Source organism: Ursus maritimus, unplaced genomic scaffold (genome assembly GCF_017311325.1).
Source record: "Ursus maritimus isolate PB19 unplaced genomic scaffold, ASM1731132v1 scaffold_35, whole genome shotgun sequence".
Taxonomy (NCBI): Eukaryota; Metazoa; Chordata; class Mammalia; order Carnivora; family Ursidae; genus Ursus; species Ursus maritimus.
The window spans coordinates 11104822-11121693 of NW_024426119.1; the positions used below are offsets into that span (position 1 = coordinate 11104822).

The 16872-nt window shown below is 41.1% G+C and overlaps 1 protein-coding gene across 2 annotated transcripts in view; it reads right to left on the reverse strand.

The window, feature by feature from the left end:
• Positions 1-12639, reverse strand: part of BLOC1S6 (biogenesis of lysosomal organelles complex 1 subunit 6) — a 37511-nt gene extending 24872 nt beyond the window's left edge. The window contains exons 1-3 of one of the 2 annotated variants that reach the window (XM_040620538.1): positions 11061-12639; positions 5576-6306; positions 629-770 (exon numbers count right to left, since the gene is read on the reverse strand). In XM_040620538.1, coding sequence (XP_040476472.1) covers positions 629-770; positions 5576-5657 — 224 coding nt within the window. In that variant the 5' untranslated portion in view covers positions 5658-6306; positions 11061-12639. The remainder of the gene's footprint in view (positions 1-628; positions 771-5575; positions 6307-11060) is intronic. The other variant, XM_008683999.2, reaches the window with a different exon arrangement.
• Between the last annotated feature and the right edge of the window lie 4233 nt (positions 12640-16872).

Genomic DNA, 16872 nt, shown 5'->3' on the forward strand with positions numbered 1-16872 from the left:
CTTGGTGTATCCTCCAATCCTTTAGTTAAGTAGACCCATCTACTAGAAATGAAATGGGTCCTCTCAAAAAAAGATACTTAAAGATATTTGGCAACTCATGTGAACCAGCAACTGAAAACAAGTGTGGCTTATATGGAGGCAATTTTGCAATACTACTCTGAAACGGGAGTGTACCCATCCTGCAACACTCCCCTCAGGCAATATTTTCATAAAATAATGGTAGAACACCAAAACTAATCAAATAGTCCAGATCAGATTTAGGGGTACCTCTTATAAAAGACCAAACACTCTAGGAGTAGTATTCATTTCACTTTTCACATTTAAAGTTTTATTCATTAAAGTAATATCTATGCCCAGTTTGGGGCTTGAACTCAGGACCCCAAGGTCCAGAGTCACATGCTCCTGTTTCTGGGACTGAGCCAGCTGGGTGCCTCTCATTTTTTACATTTAGATTACTAAGTACTCCTTCACTCCCAACTGCTACCACTAAAGACAGAAATAGTCAACTGTATTAAATGTTACTAAATGTTAGACCTTAATACAGTTGATATACACGTATACGGCTATACAGCTAGTTATGACTACGCCAAAGGGGAAATGAGCGCATGGAAGGTTTTTGCTAGCTCACGTGAGTTCCTGAAGAGCTTGTTTTGATCTCTGCAGATCTGGCAGGTAGTGAGAGAGCAGTCCTTCTGCCAGCTGCTCCACAGCTTTGTCCTCTACAGTCAGGTCCTCCAGTAACCCTTCATCTGGAGAAGCATCACTTAAACCTGTCCCCAAGAAAAAATCAAATGTAGGAGTCGTGTAAATGGACATGGGGGTAAGAGAGTAGTGGGGAGGCAGGGGGCTGGCAGTGGGGTTCAGAGCACACGCACAGGATACTACAGGCATCCTTCCTTTGCTTTGTTTAGCTTTACCTTCTGAGTGTCCTCTAAAAAACAGGATATGAGCACTCAAAAAATGTTTTTAAGCTACTAAAATAAGGAAAAGTCTGGATTAAAAGAACATTAACACATGCAAAACACATTCGGTATGTTTACGTATTTTCCAGGGCAGAAGATTTACAGTTTTCAATGGATTATTAAGAGTCTGAGGCCTAAAAGTGGGAAAGTCACTGAATGAAAGCAATCAATTCTTTTCAAAAGCATGCAGAAATGCAATGCCTAAAAAAATTTTTTTTCAATTGAATGTAAGGAAAAACGTGGGTCAACATTTACTTTGCATATAGCTTGACATATTATTTACATGTAAAAGGAAGGTCATTTTATCATTTGTTAAAAGGAGAAAGATTTTCAAAGGATTTCTCTTGAGACTCAGCACCTTAATTTACCATAGAAAACAGTGTATAATTGCATGTAAATCTTGACGTGATGCCAGGAACTATATTTCATACTTTCCTTTGAATAACAGTGTAAGCGCTGTGTCAGCCATTCAAAAACATATAAAATGAATACCCATCAATCACCACTCCTACCAAGAAAAGTATAAAACAATTTCTAACCAGGGTTCGATGAATGGTTTAAGATTTTAGAATTATTGGTTTAAAATGAGAAAAAAAAAAGTGAGATGGTCACATTACTAAAATTGTACTCTAAAAGCATTTTTATATATTATATTAAACTCTGAAACAGCTCCATTTAATCATAATCTGGTAATAATCGGTAACATCAAATTAGATCATTATATAAAATATATTTATTATGGCACACTTCTTATAGCTCATTTCCAAGAATAGTTTTTACCACAGATTTAAATTTTGGCAAGACTGAGAAAAACCATGTTGTCATATTCAAAGTAAGTTTTTATAGATCAAAAAAAAAATAGTATGGTTTTTATTTTATTTTGATTCTGAGACATATATGAACAAACTTTGGAATTCTCCAAGTAGCAAGGCAATATTCAAACAGGACTAGAACTAACTAGAAACTGAAGCAGTCCTCAAGTGAAATAAAAATCTAACGGGAAAGGGGCGCCTGGGTTGCAAAGCTGGTTGGGCAGTTGGCTCAGGTCATGGTCTCAGGGTCCTGGGATCAAGCCCTACGCTGGGCTCTGGTCAGCTCAGAGTCACTTGGGATTCTTTCTCTCCCTCTTCCTCTGCCCTTCCCCACCGTGTGCACACACTCTCTCTCTCTCTCTCAAATAAATAAATCTTAAAAATATATATATATATATATATAAAATGGGAAAAAGTAAGAGTTTTACAGATATTGCCATTGATGCGCCATCAGATGGGTAGTGACTGAAGTATATCTGAAAATTAACGCCATTGCTTAAGGCTTGATTACAGTAACAGTGCAAACAACGGCAACTCTCTTTAAGGAAATACGGAAAACAAGTATTACAGATAAACAACAGAAACACCCAAATAAGGATTTATCAACTTTAAGGAATAACAACTAATACACTTCCCTTACATTAAACATTTTTTTAAATATTTTATTTATTTGAGAGAGAGCATGAGGGGGGGTTAGAGGGAGAGAGAGAAGCAGGTTCCCAGCTGAGCAGGGAGCTCCACCTGGGGCTTGATCTCAGGAACCTGAGATCATGACCCGAGCTGAACGTCAGAGGCTTAACCGACTGAGCCACCCAGGCACCCCTATATAAACATTTTAACTCACAGACCTCCCCCACTCTACTCCAATCTTCTGGTTAACTATGGAAGAGTCTAACTTACTCACGTTTCTAAATACATCAAGTTACTAAGTTCAAGGTACTTTACTGTGGGAGATTAAAGAAAAAGACAGGGTCCTTACCCTACTCATACAAGAAACATTAGCTACACACTTGTATTAGTACTAGCACTAGTGTACTAGTTTCCAAGGTTACAAGAATAAACTAAGCAAGTCCCCTTCCCTGAAAGGGCTCAATACAGGGAATCACAATATATGAGAAGTGCCATTAGAGAAAAGGAAACTGTTATGGGAATTCAGAGGAGAGAAAGATCATGTTCATCAGGGAAGTCTAGAAACAACTTCTAAAGAACTGTGGGAACTGGAGCTTAAGCCTGCAGAATGGATAGAATTTTCTTTTTAAGTATTACTCATTGTAAAAACTTGAAATACAAAAGAGGGAAGTATAAGCTGAAAAGTAAAAATACTCTTTATTGGGGCGCCTGGCTGGCTCAGTCAGTAGGGCATGCGACTCTTGATCTTGGGGTTATGAGTTCAAGCCCCACATTAGGTGTAGAGATTACTTAAAAATAAAATCTTAAAAAATATATTCTTTCTCACTCCCTTACTCCAGTCACTCTGTGGTTTCATACATAACCCTCAAAAAAACTGTCTCTGCATATCCATGCATGAACCCTGTTTTAAGGCTAAGTGATTAGGCAACTGGCTTTGGCTTGGGTCACGATCCCAGAGTCCTGGGATCAAGCCCCACATCCCGCTCCCTGCTCAGCAAGGAGCCTGCTTCTCCCTCTCCCTCTGCAGCTCCCCCTGCCTGTGCTCTCCTGCTCTCTGTCAAACAACTAAATAAAATCTTAAAAAAACACACACACAAAAAAAACCACCTGTTTTAATCATAAATGAAATATTACAAATATTGTTCTTCTCTTAAATATACATCTCAGGTATCTTCCATATGCATATTATGCATCTACTACGTTCTTTCTAATGGAATAGAATTCTACCATATTTTGTTTACCAGTTCTCTGTTATGGACTCAATGTTTGTGTCTCCCCTCACAAAATTATTTTGTTTAAGCCCCAACCTCCAACATAAAGGTATTTGGAGGTGGAGACTTTGGAAAGTAATTAGGTTTAGAAGAGGTCATGAAGGTGGCGCCCCATGAAGGGGTTATTATCCTTAAAAGATAGAGAAACCAGAATTCTCTCCCTCCACTATGTGAGGACACCATGAGAAGGCAGCCGTCTGCAAGATCAGAAGAAGGCTCTTACCAGGAACCTGACTGGCCAGCACATTGATCCTGGACTTTCTAAAACTCCAGAACTTCAAGGAATAAATTGTTGTTTAAGCCACCCAACCTATGGTACTTTGTTGTAGCAGCCCATGTTGACTAAGATACCTAAGAAGGATATGCATTTAGGTTATTTTCACTTCTGTTTCATTTCAAACAATGTTGCCATGAGTTTCCTTGCTTGTCTTTGCATATCCATGTCAATGTTTCTATAGGATAAATTCTTAGGAACAGAATGATGTGACAAGGGGTTTATGCATTTCTTAAACAGACATTGCAAAACTGCCTTCCTAAGATAGGGCACCAATTTATACTCCTACCAACAATCCTTGAAGGCCACTAGTTCCAAATGGGTAAGAATTCTAAAGGAGTGGAAGGAATACCACATGGCGTTAAAAAAAAAAAAAGGCAACCTAAGGAAAAGTGGGAATATGGGATTGCTCTGGAAAGAGATGGTAGTTTGCGGTGTCTAGAACATACGACAAATGCAATAGTGAGCTTATAAGACCCTGTGGCCGTCCCATGAGGACCCCTGAGTGTCAAGTTAAAGGGTTGGGCCCTTTGGTTAAAAAGTAGTAAGGAGCCATTTTAAGGTTTCCAAGCAAGAAAATGACATGACTGGAGTTTTATCTTGGGGCAGTGATATGACAACAGTGGGACAGGTGCAGTGGAAGAGTAAGAGACTGGAGGTGGATAGCCTTACAACTGTCCTTGAGAGTGAAACTACAGAGAGGAGATGGAAGTTGCATAGTAAAACCCTAAACTAAATAGAGGTAGGAGGCAAGTGAGAGGAAAGTCAAGAGTAACATCAAAGTTTGAACTGAGAGTGACTTGGCACCATTAACAGAATCAGACATCTTTTATTTACGCACACGCTGTATGCGAGGTTAGAGCAAAACAACCATGGCAAAGTATCCAGCAAGCAGATGGAGAGCCAAGCAGAGAGGGACCCAAGCTGCACATATATACAAGGAAGTCATATTAATAGAAGCAGCTTATGAAAGTGTAAAGAGGGGGCGATCACTGAGGAAGAGCATGAACAAGAAAGGGCTGAAAGCACTATTTTTGAGTAGCCCCTATTTCCTAGAACCGGAGGTAAAAGAAACACATCTAAAGCCTTGCGGCCTTCCTCATCTGGGGTTCCTCCTCTGAACAGGAACTGTTTTGACTCACTATTTTCTCAATTCTCCTAAGGATGGTACATAAATAGTACCATTCAGGATGCCTGGCAGGTCAACTTATTACATTCAATGGATGCCTTAGGGTATTAGGGCTTAAATCTCTCCTGGAACTCAGGTTGAGAAAGCTGCGAGACGAATGTCATGAGTGAGTGGTCAATCATACTTGGATGTATCACTTCTCTGAATGACAAACCGATCATCTTTCTGACAAATTCATCCTCAACCACTAACGTATAACAAATAGCCAACAATGTGCTGGAGTCACCACCCAAACGCAGAATGACCTCACCATCAACCGCCCCCCAAACACCGCTTCCCCTCCAGACTTCGTTTCCCACTCATGCAGCTTGGCACTGGGGCCGACGCGATGCCCCACTTCCGCGCTGGGGCCAGAGCCTGCGAGACAAGCCCGCCGGGTAGTCCCGGAGACCCACCCACTCGGGAACCGGCCACCCGCCCCGCCCCATTGTACGTACCCGGCGTCGGCTCCCTGGCCCCCAGGCCGTGGGGTGGCCCTGCCAGGACCCCGTCCGGGGACGTCGGCCCAGGAACACTCATGTCCTTCCCGCTGGGAACAGGGAAGGGGCAGTTGTGCAGACGGTCAGATGCCGTAAGAGGAGACCCAAGGCGTCCAGCGCCCAGCCGGACAGAAGCGGCGGTCGCACCCGGAAATGACGAAAGCGGAAGACGGTGTGACCGCGAATTTGCCCCCTTTTCTTGCCTCCACCTCCACTTTCCGGACCGTTATTCGCCGTGCTCTCCGGTGTCTCCGCGCTGACGTTGTAGTCGGGTGGAGGGCGCGGTGTCAGTAGAGTCCGCTGTAGAGGGATCGTGTTCTTGCGACCGGTTGTCGGGGCGGGGAGTGGAGAAGAGCGCGCTCCTTGGTGGATCGAGAATGTGGAAGGAGCTTTAGGGTTGAACGTGATTGTGCAGTCAGGCTTTGTTCCCCGAAGCCAGGCACAGCTTTGCAGTTTATTGTCCGTGTTAAGGAAACACCTTAAGAACAAGGACTGCGTGGTTTTCCTGCGGTTTGGACCATTTTTAAAAAATAAGTGTGTGGCTCTTTGAGCTTCAGCCTTGGTAATTGGGGATTTGCCAGCATTCTGGTCTCCGCTCGTTGATTGTAGGTGAATGATTTTAAGGCCTGGGTTGCAGTACGTACTGGGCAAATTCAGGCAAATTACCGGAAACTGCCCTTGCAGAGATCCTGCGGGATGATGCCATGGTTTTAATGCAAAACTTAGAAATGGGTAGAGGCAGCCTCAGGCCAAATAAAAAGATAAGCTGTTCCCTCCCTGCCTTAGACCTTCTCACCTTGAGTGTAGTAATCGCTTTCTGATGTTAAACCTCAAAATTGCTCGTTCATTGTTTTATGGGGCAGCCAAAACTGTTTAAAAATGTGGATTTATGTCGAGCCTCAGAAACATGCACCTGCTCCCCATTGCCCTTATCAGTGCATACACACCCTTTTGGCCTCCTTTCGTCTCAAGATTAACTCCTTACTACCTGTGCTAAGCAGAATAATGCCATTTCCGCCCCGCCCCCCCCAAGATGTCCACGGTCTTAATCCCCAGAATTTGTGACTACGTTAAATTTTACCCACAAAGAGTAGTTAAAGGTTGCAATTGTTTTACTCTAAAACAGATTATTCTGGATTACTAAATGGGCCAAATGCAATCACAAGGGTCTTCAAAACAAAGAGGGAGGCAGAAAGAGATGTGACTGAAGAATGATTAGAAAGGCTCTGAAAATAGAGGACAAGAACACTGGCCAGGTTTGTGGTAACCTCTAGAAGCTGGAAAAGACAAGTGGGTTCACCCCTAGAGCCTCTAGAATGGAACTCAGCCCTGCTGACACCTTAATTTTATCCCAGCGAAACCTGTATTAGACTTCTGACTTACAGAACTGTAAGAAAATTAATTTCTGTTGTTTTAAGTTTGTGGTAATTTGTTACCATGGCAATAAAGTAATGCACTACCCTTCAAACATCCTTTGTTCCTTCCCAACATATGACTAAAACTATGTCCTTTGATGTCTTCAGTGTTCTTGCTCATGCTTCAGCCTGGAATATTCTATTCTTTTCAAAGTCCTACTCTTCTTTCAAGGCTTGGTCTAAATAATACCTTTAAAATAATTCACAATCCCACCTCCCCTTTCAACTTTCAGAAATTATAGTAATAACCTTTTCTCAACTACAAAGCATCCTGCTATTTAGCACTTAATCCATTCTTATGTGAGTTATTGCCTTTGATTTCATTTTAAACTCCAAACAGAAAGTCTTATTCAGAGAGAACCATAATGGGTTTTCAATAAATGTGTGCTGAATGAATGAAGTATTGATTCTCCAGAGCCAAATTCCAAACACCTATAATCTCCAAAGTCTGAATCACACCAGATGGCAATAAGCTGCCTGGTAACCCTAGTTGATTATTAATATTAACCCAACTAGATACTAAGGTCCTTTAAAAGAGACCTGTGTCCCTATGGGTCTTCTGTAACCTCTTTATCTCTTAGCGCAGTATTAAGCATATTACTTGGATTTTGAAAGACTGGTTATTTGAATTTAATAGGATGAAATTAAACTGTCACACCCTGCCTATTTTTATCATTTATCATCTTGTCCTCTCTTCTATTTTACTTTCAGGAAAGATTCATGTTAGAAATTATGATGAATGTTCTTTTTCAGCATTTTACTTTAATGTAACAAAAAATGCATCAGCTAAAGAGAAAAGGAGGATTTTCTGCCAGACCCATCTTGCTTTTCTCTTTCTCCTTTTCCTTCTTTCCCTTGCAGATTTCAGCTCAATCCATCAAGTGCTTGTTGAAGATCCACTGTGTTCCACTCTCCAGTATGCAGGTCCTGTGCACCTAACACTGCATGTGACAGAGAGCTCAAAACACAAGGCTGGAATTTGATGCTGAAGAAGAAAACACAGTTCATTGAGTCATATAGGTCTCTCAAAATACCTTTCATTTCCCCATTGGTAGGGGCCGTCCTCTTTCTCTCTCTCTTTTTTGGTTCCCAAGTTTTATTCAAGAACTCGTACAAAATATTCCAAATAAATGAGTCTTAATCCTCATTTTCGTCCTCTTCTCCTGGTTAATCTGGAAGTAATGCAATTCATAACTCTCTTTGCTCTTAGCAACTACACATAACCAATCACCTAGATTATTCTTTAAATATTTTTTTGTGAGATATTTCAAATACCTTTTGGAAAAAGTCACCTCAGAAGTTACATGAATCTTGTTCTTGCTCCTTTCAATGGTTACAACCGTTCCACCAAGATTCCCAGCTTCTCCATTAACTTTGATTCTTTTTTTATTTTTAGTCCAAGCCTGTTTATTTGGTCTCCTTGATTCTCTCTTGAAGAAACTGCTCAAAATTGGCAGTATCCATGACTCCATCTTCTAGAGGGTGAGTGCAGTCAAGGATAAACTTCAGAACTTCCTTCTTTTTTTGCCCCCCTACACCGAAAGCTTTTTCACAGGAGCCATGGCAGAAGTGGAGGCAGAAAGGGGGCCATTCTCTTTTATGCATCAATCCATTCCAAATGCCTCAGTTCCTAAGATTGGACTAGGCACTGTAGAGTGTTAAAAAAAAAAAAAGAAGGTAGAAATTCTGGTTTCTGTCCACCAAGAATTTATATTCTGCCATTTATATGTAGTAGGATTGGAGAACATGACAGTAAAGACTAAATTATGTGGAACAGACCTAGAGGATCGTCAAGAGTATAATGATGTCATAGTAGTTTCCTACTGCTGCTGTAACAAATTACCACAAACTTCGGAGCTTCAGACAACACAGACTTATTATCTGACAGTTCTGGAGGTCAAAAGTCCAAAATCAGCCTCCGCGGGCTACAATCAAGGTGTTGGCAGGGCTGGTTACTCTGGAGGTTCTGAAGAATGTGCTTCCTTGTCTTTTCCAGCTTCTAGAGACTACCTGCATTACTTGACTCCTGGCCCCACGTCCCATTGCCCATTGGCTTTTCTCCCTCTACTACCACTATAGCGTCACCTCTTCTCCCACTCCGATCCTCTGGCCTCTCTCTTAGAAGGACCCTTGGGATTGAGCCCCCTTGCATAATCCAAGATAACTTCTCCTTCTCAAGGTCCTTAATTTAACCACATCTGCAAGGTACTTTTTGCCATGTAAGATAACATTCATAGATTCTGGGGAATTGAAAGTGGACGCCTTTGGGGGCGGGGCCATTATTCAGCCAACCACAGTTGTATAGTGCACAATTGAGAAGTAACTAGAGGAATTTTTTTAAAACTTAAAAGAGGAAATGAACTTAAGCCAAACCTTGAAGGTCAGGTCAAATGTAATATGCAGAGAAAAAATAGTAAAGCCTTCCAACAGGAAAAAAACACCACAAGTAGCAAAACAAATACTTCAGACTCAAGGACTTCAAGATGCTACCTTTTGGGAAAACAAAACTAACACAGATTCAACAGTTAATAGAAGAACCTAACAGGAAAAGGTGTCATATAGTCTTTTAGGCCAAAATAACTTAAGAAAACAAAAGATAACACAAAGTATAGTCATATAGCTCTGAAGAAGTTAGTCCAAATAAACGATGTCCAGAAAGAGTTAAATACTGTATATATTCATAGCAAAAGGAAAACAAGCCCATTAGTCCTTGAAATCCTAAAGGAGCAAATATAATGTAATAAATCCATCAAAGCCATTTATTCACCTCAATTTTGTGGTTTTCCTTAAATTTTCCTATATCCTTTATTTTTTCTAACTGAAAAGGAGTAGGTAGATAGAGGATTCAAGTAAAGAAAAAAATGTTAATACATGAAGATTTTCTATTCCTTTTATTGATCAGAATTTCTCATATTTAGAATGTGCTGAGATTGATAAATCTACTCCCAGTTTGACCTACTTCTCTCACAGGATTTTCTTCACCTTCCCCTTTATTTTTCACCATCCTTTTCCAAAAACAAAAGAATGGAGGAAGGGGGACAAAAAGATTTGAGTGAGGGGACACCTGGGTGGCTCAGTTGGTTAAGTGTCTTGCCTTATCTGCCTTCTGCTCAAATCATGATCTTAGGAACCTGAGATCGAGCCCCACAACGGACTCCCTACTCAACAGGGAGTCTGCTGCTCCCTTCCCTCTGTCCCCCTACCTCATGCTCCCCCCCCCCAGTCTCTCTCTCAAATAAATAAATAAAATCTAAAAAAAAAAAAAAAAATCTGAGTGAAAAAGATGTAGGTTCCAGGGCCTGCAGAGAAAAAGGATGGTAAAGGGGAAGATAAAAAGATAAACAGGAGAAAGACATTACAACCCATGACTTTATGCTTCTTTTTTTTTTTTTTAAAGATTTTATTTATTTATTTGACAGAGACAGCCAGCGAGAGAGGGAACACAGCAGGGGGAGTGGGAGAGGAAGAAGCAGGCTCCTAGCGGAGGAGCCTGATGTGGGGCTCGATCCCAGAACCCCGGGATCACGCCCTGAGCCGAAGGCAGACGCTTAACGACTGCACCACCCAGGCGCCCCATGACTTTATGCTTCTAGTGGATTAAAGTGTTGCAAATATGAACACACACAAGGTATGTGCTCACAAAATAATAAAAAAAGGAAAGAAGGAGGAGTGCCTGGCTGGCTCAGTTGGTAGAGCATGGGATTCTTGATCTCAGGGTTTTGAGTTCGAGCCCCACAGTGGGTATAGAGATTACTTTGAAATAAATAAAATCTTTCAGAAAAAGAAAGGAAAGAAGGAACTGAAGATAGAAAATCAGAGAAGTTGGGATACTAAGGAAAAACAGTTTACCATTTTAACTATGGTTAACCAATCTAAAAGTGTCGCTCAAGCAATTTTAACCACTTTTCTCTTACATATTTACATGAGAAATATTCTTTTACATTCGCAAAGGGCTAAAATACTTCCACTCAGTGCAACTCTGCTACATTTCCCATCATTCTGTGTAAATTAATTAAGGAAAAACTCACTTTTAAATAGAGTCAGGAGGCTAGAAGAGGAGAACATTACTACTCGATTACAGGAAGAATTGTCAATTACAGATCCCAACAGAAGAATCTTCAACAGGAAGAATCATCAATTACACGCCCCAACAGAGAAAAATGTACATTGCATCTCCTATAAGAAATCAACTCCCTCTGTAATTCAGCCAATGAGAAACTCATCACACTGAACTTCTGCTTTTCTCCAAGGGACTTTTATTCAAAACAACCCCTTCCAACTTCCTCCTCCTCCTCCATAAAGTAACATTCTTCTTTGTTGGATTTGCCTGTGGTTTTGCTGTAGGGTGTATGCCTCCAGTTGCAATTCTTTGTTATTCTTGCAGAAACCCATTTTTGCTGGTAAAATGGTTTTGCTGGTAAAAAAGTTTTCTTTTTAAGGTTAATAATTCCTTCCTTGCACTATGCAAAAAACCCATATTTTTACGTGGATTATTTCACCAACACATTCTCTTAACCTTGCCACCAAAAGGTTTGTAAAATATATGCAGAGGTCAAAAGCAATGGTTTTTGAAATGTCTTAAATAGACTATACTTTATTTTTATTTATTTATTTTTAAAGATTTTATTTTGAAGTAATCTCTATACCCAGCATGAGGCTCAGACTCACAACTCCAAGATCAAGTCACACACACTGAGCCCACCAGGCACCCCTAGACTATTTTTTAGAGCAACTTTAGGTTCACAGCAAAATTAGGGGTAAAGTATAGAGATTTCCTCTATACCTCCTACCCCCCCCCCAATAGTTTTCCTTAAGGTTCACTGTTTGTGCTGTAGATTCTGTGGGACTGCACAAATGTATAATGACACCTATCCACCACTATTAGTATCATACAGAGGAGTTTCACTGCCCTAAAAATCCTCTGTGCCTGCCTGTCCATCCGTCCCTCCCCCAAACCCTGGCAATCACTGATCTTTTTACCCTATCTTTTTCAGAATGTTATATATTTGCAATCATACAGTATCAGCATTTTCATATTGGCTTCTTTCACTCGGTCATATGCATCTAAGTTTCCTCCATTGTCTTTTTGTGGCTTGGTGACTCATTTCTTTTTGGCAGAGAGTAATATTCCATTGTCTAGATGTGTTGTCCAAAACCAGCCTCCGTGCTTCAGAGCGAAAATATAAAGCGAAGACAGAGTGTGGAATAAAGCGGAACAATGGCTTTATTGCTTGGCCTGGCCAAGAAGGCTGAGGCAGGCTATGGCCTTCAAAAACTGCAAGCCGGCCTGGAGGCAGGGGCTGAGGCTGTTATAGGGAAACACATCTAGCCAGTTTGGACAGGAATTGCAATGCTACTAGCCTCCTTCTTCCGGTCTTTAGGGGTGGTACCGGCTTCCTGAAACAAGAGGCTAAGAAGGGGGGAGGGGAGGTTTGCAGAAGGGAGGGAAAAGATTATTTTAAAATGGAGCTTTCCTGTAGCATTCGTGCAGCCATTTTGATTTTTGTTCAACTTTAACCAGTTTCAGAGGTATCACAGTTTATCCACTCACCTCCTGAAGGACATCTTGGTTGCTTCCAAGTTTTGGCAATCGTGAATAAAGCTGGTATCCGTGGGGCGCCTGGGTGGCACAGCGGTTAAGCGTCTGCCTTCGGCTCAGGGCGTGATCCCGGGGTTCTGGGATCGAGCCCCACATCAGGCTCCTCCGCTATGAGCCTGCTTCTTCCTCTCCCACTCCCCCTGCTTGTGTTCCCTCTCTCATTGGCTGTCTCTATCTCTGTCAAATAAATAAATAAAAATCTTTAAAAAAAAAAAAAAAAGCTGGTATCTGTGTACAGATTTTTGTGTAGACATAAGTCGTCAACTCCTTTGGGTAAATACCAAGGAGCAAGACTACTGGGTTGCAGGGTAAGAGTGTGTTTAGTTTTTTAAGAAACTGCCAAACTGTCTCCCAAAGTGTCTGTACCATTTTGCATTTCCACTGGCAATGAATGAGTTTCTATTCTCCACATCCTCACGAGCATGCAGTGATGTCAGTGTTCTGGATCTGGGCCTTCTAACAGGTGGGTAGCGGTATCTCATAGTTGTTTCAATTTGTATTTCCTGATAACATATGATGTGGATCTTTTCATATGCTTATTTGCTTCTGTTTATCTTATTTGATGAAAGGTCTATTCAGATCTTTTGCCTATTTTTTAATCAGGTGGTTTGTTTTCTTGCTGAGTTTTAAGAGTTCTTTGCATATTTTGGATAACAATCCTTTATCAGATACGTCTTTTGCAAATATCTTCTCCCCTCCAGTCTGTGGCTTGTCTTCTCATCCTCTTGATATTATTTTAAAAATGAAAACTTGAGGGGCACCTGGGTGGCTTAGTCGGTTAAGTGTGTGACTTTGGCTCAGGTCATGATCTCCAGATCTTGGGATCCAGCCCTGCATTGCATCAGCTCTCCACAATGGGGAATCTGCTTGCCCCTCTCCCTCTCCTTCTGCCCCTCCCTGCTAATGCTCTCTCTCCCTCTCAAATAAATAAATAAAATCTAAAAGAAAGAAAGAAAGAAAGAAAGAAAGAAAGAAAGAAAGAAAGAAAGAAAGAAAGAAAGAAAAAAAAAAAGAAAAGAAAGAAAGAAGAAAGAAAGAAAGAAAGAAAGAAAGAAAGAAAGAAAGAAAGAAAGAAAGAAAGAAAGAAAGAAAACTTGGGCACCTGGGTGGCTCAGTCAGTTAAGCATCTGCCTTTGGCTCAGGTCCTGGTCCCAGGGTCCTGGGATTAAGTCCTGCATCAGGATCCCTGCTCCACGGCAAGCCTGCTTCTCCCTCTGCCTCTGCCTCTCTGTCTTTCTCCATCTCTCATGAATAAATACATTTTAAAAAGATGAAAACTTGAACAGAACCAAGAACAGAGGGCAGGTTGTCTCCTTGAAAAGGGGGAGGTTCTCAAGTCTCCCACAACAGCACCTGATCCTTTTTGACATTTATGGGTAGGGAGACGTTTTTGAAACATGCAGCAGTGGAAATAGCAAAGGATTTGATGTCGAAAGATGTGTTTCAATCATAACTAAGACTTTGATTAGCTGTATTAGGATTTTTTTTTATTGCAAGTGAATTAGTTCAAACTTGTCTAAGCCAAACAAGGAATTTATTAACTCACTGAACTTGAAAATCCAGGAGTTGCTCTGGCTTCAGGGATAGCTATATCCATTTCCTCAAATGAAAGATCCGGAATATCTTTCTCTCATTTGCTCTCTCCCTCTCCCTCTCTCTCTCTTTTTCTCTCATTCTCCACTGGACTTTCCTTCATATTGGCTTCACTCCAGCAGCTCTCTCTGGAAAACAGCTTTTCATAGTTCTTACAGTTCTCAAGTGAGGCCAACTCACTCCTAGAATTCACTTATTTCACTCTCGTAAAACAAAAAGCACCTTAAATTACTTTAATCATAATACCTCCCTGTATACCAGTCTCCGTGTCCAGAGGACATAGAAGATCCTGATGGGCCAGTGTGGGGCACATGTAATGCAGAGAAGTAGAGCCCCTTGATCTGCAGTCCTGTTAGGAGTTCTAGAAAGACACAGGAGTAGTTCCTTAAAGGATAATCAGAGTCCTGTTACCAAAAGGAGGAAGGAAATTGGCCCAACCAAAGCAACAGATGTCAACTGTATCAGTTATGAGATTTGAATTAAGGCACTTAACCTCTGTGTGCCTCTGTTTTTTTTCATCAGGAAAAGAAGCAGGAAGATGATAATACTGGACCCACTGCTTGACATAATTCTTGTGAGTGAGAATCAAACACATCATAAAACATATGAAGAGATCTATAAGTTGTAAAGCACTATGGGAAATAATAGCAGCCCCTAAGTATTTATGTGCCAGAAGAAATATTATTTTTGTTATTAGTGCCTTGGTTACATATATTCACCAACCTTAACTTGGTTCCTTAAATAGACTTCCATGGTGAGGTAAAAGAAACTAAATGAGGGGTGCCCGGGTGGCTCAGTCAGTTAGGCGTCTGCCTTTGGCTCAGGTCATGATCCCAGGGTCCTGGGATGGAGCCCCACCTCAAGCTCCCTGCTCGGTGGGGAGCCTGCTTCCCCCTCCCCCACCCCCATGCATGCGTGCTCGCTCTCTCTCTCTCTCAAATAATCTTTAAAAAAATTCCAGTGAATCAAGTTATTTTAAAATTATTGCCCTAGTCTTTGGCCTTCCTATAAATTTCCTATCAACACGTTTTGAATTATCTTATGAAAATGACATCTCTAAATATATTCACTTATCTTCATCTTTATTTTTTCTAAACTGCTCATTTAAGGTACTAGATAAAAAATCACGTTTAAAAGCATTAATTTTTATTAACAGCTGTTAAAAACAAGACAACAGTCCCCAAACAGTCATTTAAGCCCCAGGTCACCACACCAGACTTAAATACATTTTTGGCTCTCCCAGAACTGGAATCTTAAACCAGCTCAATCACAGATCACCTGATGAGACTAGTTAGGTCATCTGCCTGGGAGACCTCTGCCGTCTCCTAAAGGAAAGTAACTTTGCAATAAGCAATCCGCTTTCTCGCCACGATAAATTCCTAGTTCCTGCTCCTTTCTGCCTATGAAAGTCTTTCATTCTGTACAGCTCCTTGGTGCTTCTTTCTATCTGCTAGACTGGATGCTGCTGCCCGATTCAAATTGATTTCTGCTCAAATAAACCCTGAAAATATTTAATATGCCTCAGCTTAACTTTTAACACAGCTAAAGATTTCAAAGTGTCATTTTCCTTTTTAAGGTTTTTGGAAAAGTCTCTATTATGTGTTCTCACGGGGAAAAAATGAACTCTAATTTAATTTACATAAAGAGATAAATATAATCTGTCCATATTTCATCATAAACCTGGCAGAACAAATTCCTTAATGTCAGTGACTACAGCAGGATTTTGCCAGCTCTGGTTGTCCTCAGACCTGTTAAATAACACAATTCAGCCAAATGAATTTGAAGATCAATTGGCTTTAGTAAATGACTCATGGGTCAGAGAGCAAGCACCCCATCTAGCAAGCAGAGAGGCGCTCTGAGAAGGTGTACAAAATGGAAGGTTTTCATAGACAGAGGGTGGGGACAAGAACAAGTTACTAGCAAAAGAAAAGGATTGTTTCAGAGGAAGCTGTTTGCTAGGGGAGAAGCAAGGGATCTTCTCATGCAGATTACCTCATCTTTCTTTGGGGGATGGAGAGGACCCAGGTGACAGACTCCTTGGCACTGATGGAAAGAAACATTTCTTGACTGACTGGTGAAGGCCACATTTCTTGGAGAGGTCGAAACTGCAGTTAGATGGGGTATTAAACTCTGGTTTGGGAACTCTAAGTGACACCATTTGGAGCCTGCGATTCTCTCTCCCTCTCTCTCTTTTTGTAACCATTTTCCCCTCTTGATCACATCTCAGTCTGTGATGTGATCAGATTTGCAGGCATTAGTACCACTCTCAGCTACGGCTCTGCAGTTCCCAGGTCTAGTTGCTCATTTGTGTGGCATCCACACCTCTTCACTTTTTTACTGAGCCTCGTGATATACGTGGTTTCCGGTTCACGTTCTCTAAGTTGGGTATTTCCCTCATTCCTTAGATGCTCCAGTCTCAGGGAGATCATTTGCTTGGCGGTTAGCGGCTATAAACATCTTTAAGGCTTCTGAGAGAATACAATGCACCAGGGAGATTACTAGGATTACTATAAGCAGGGCAATTCCCAATATTTGGAGTGTACTTTAGAGCCGTGGTCCCCAGGACCTAAACCAATCAAAATCAAATAAGCCAAAGAGAGACCCCCATGGAAAGAGTTTACTTTTTTAAGCCAGTTTTAACTTCCCCA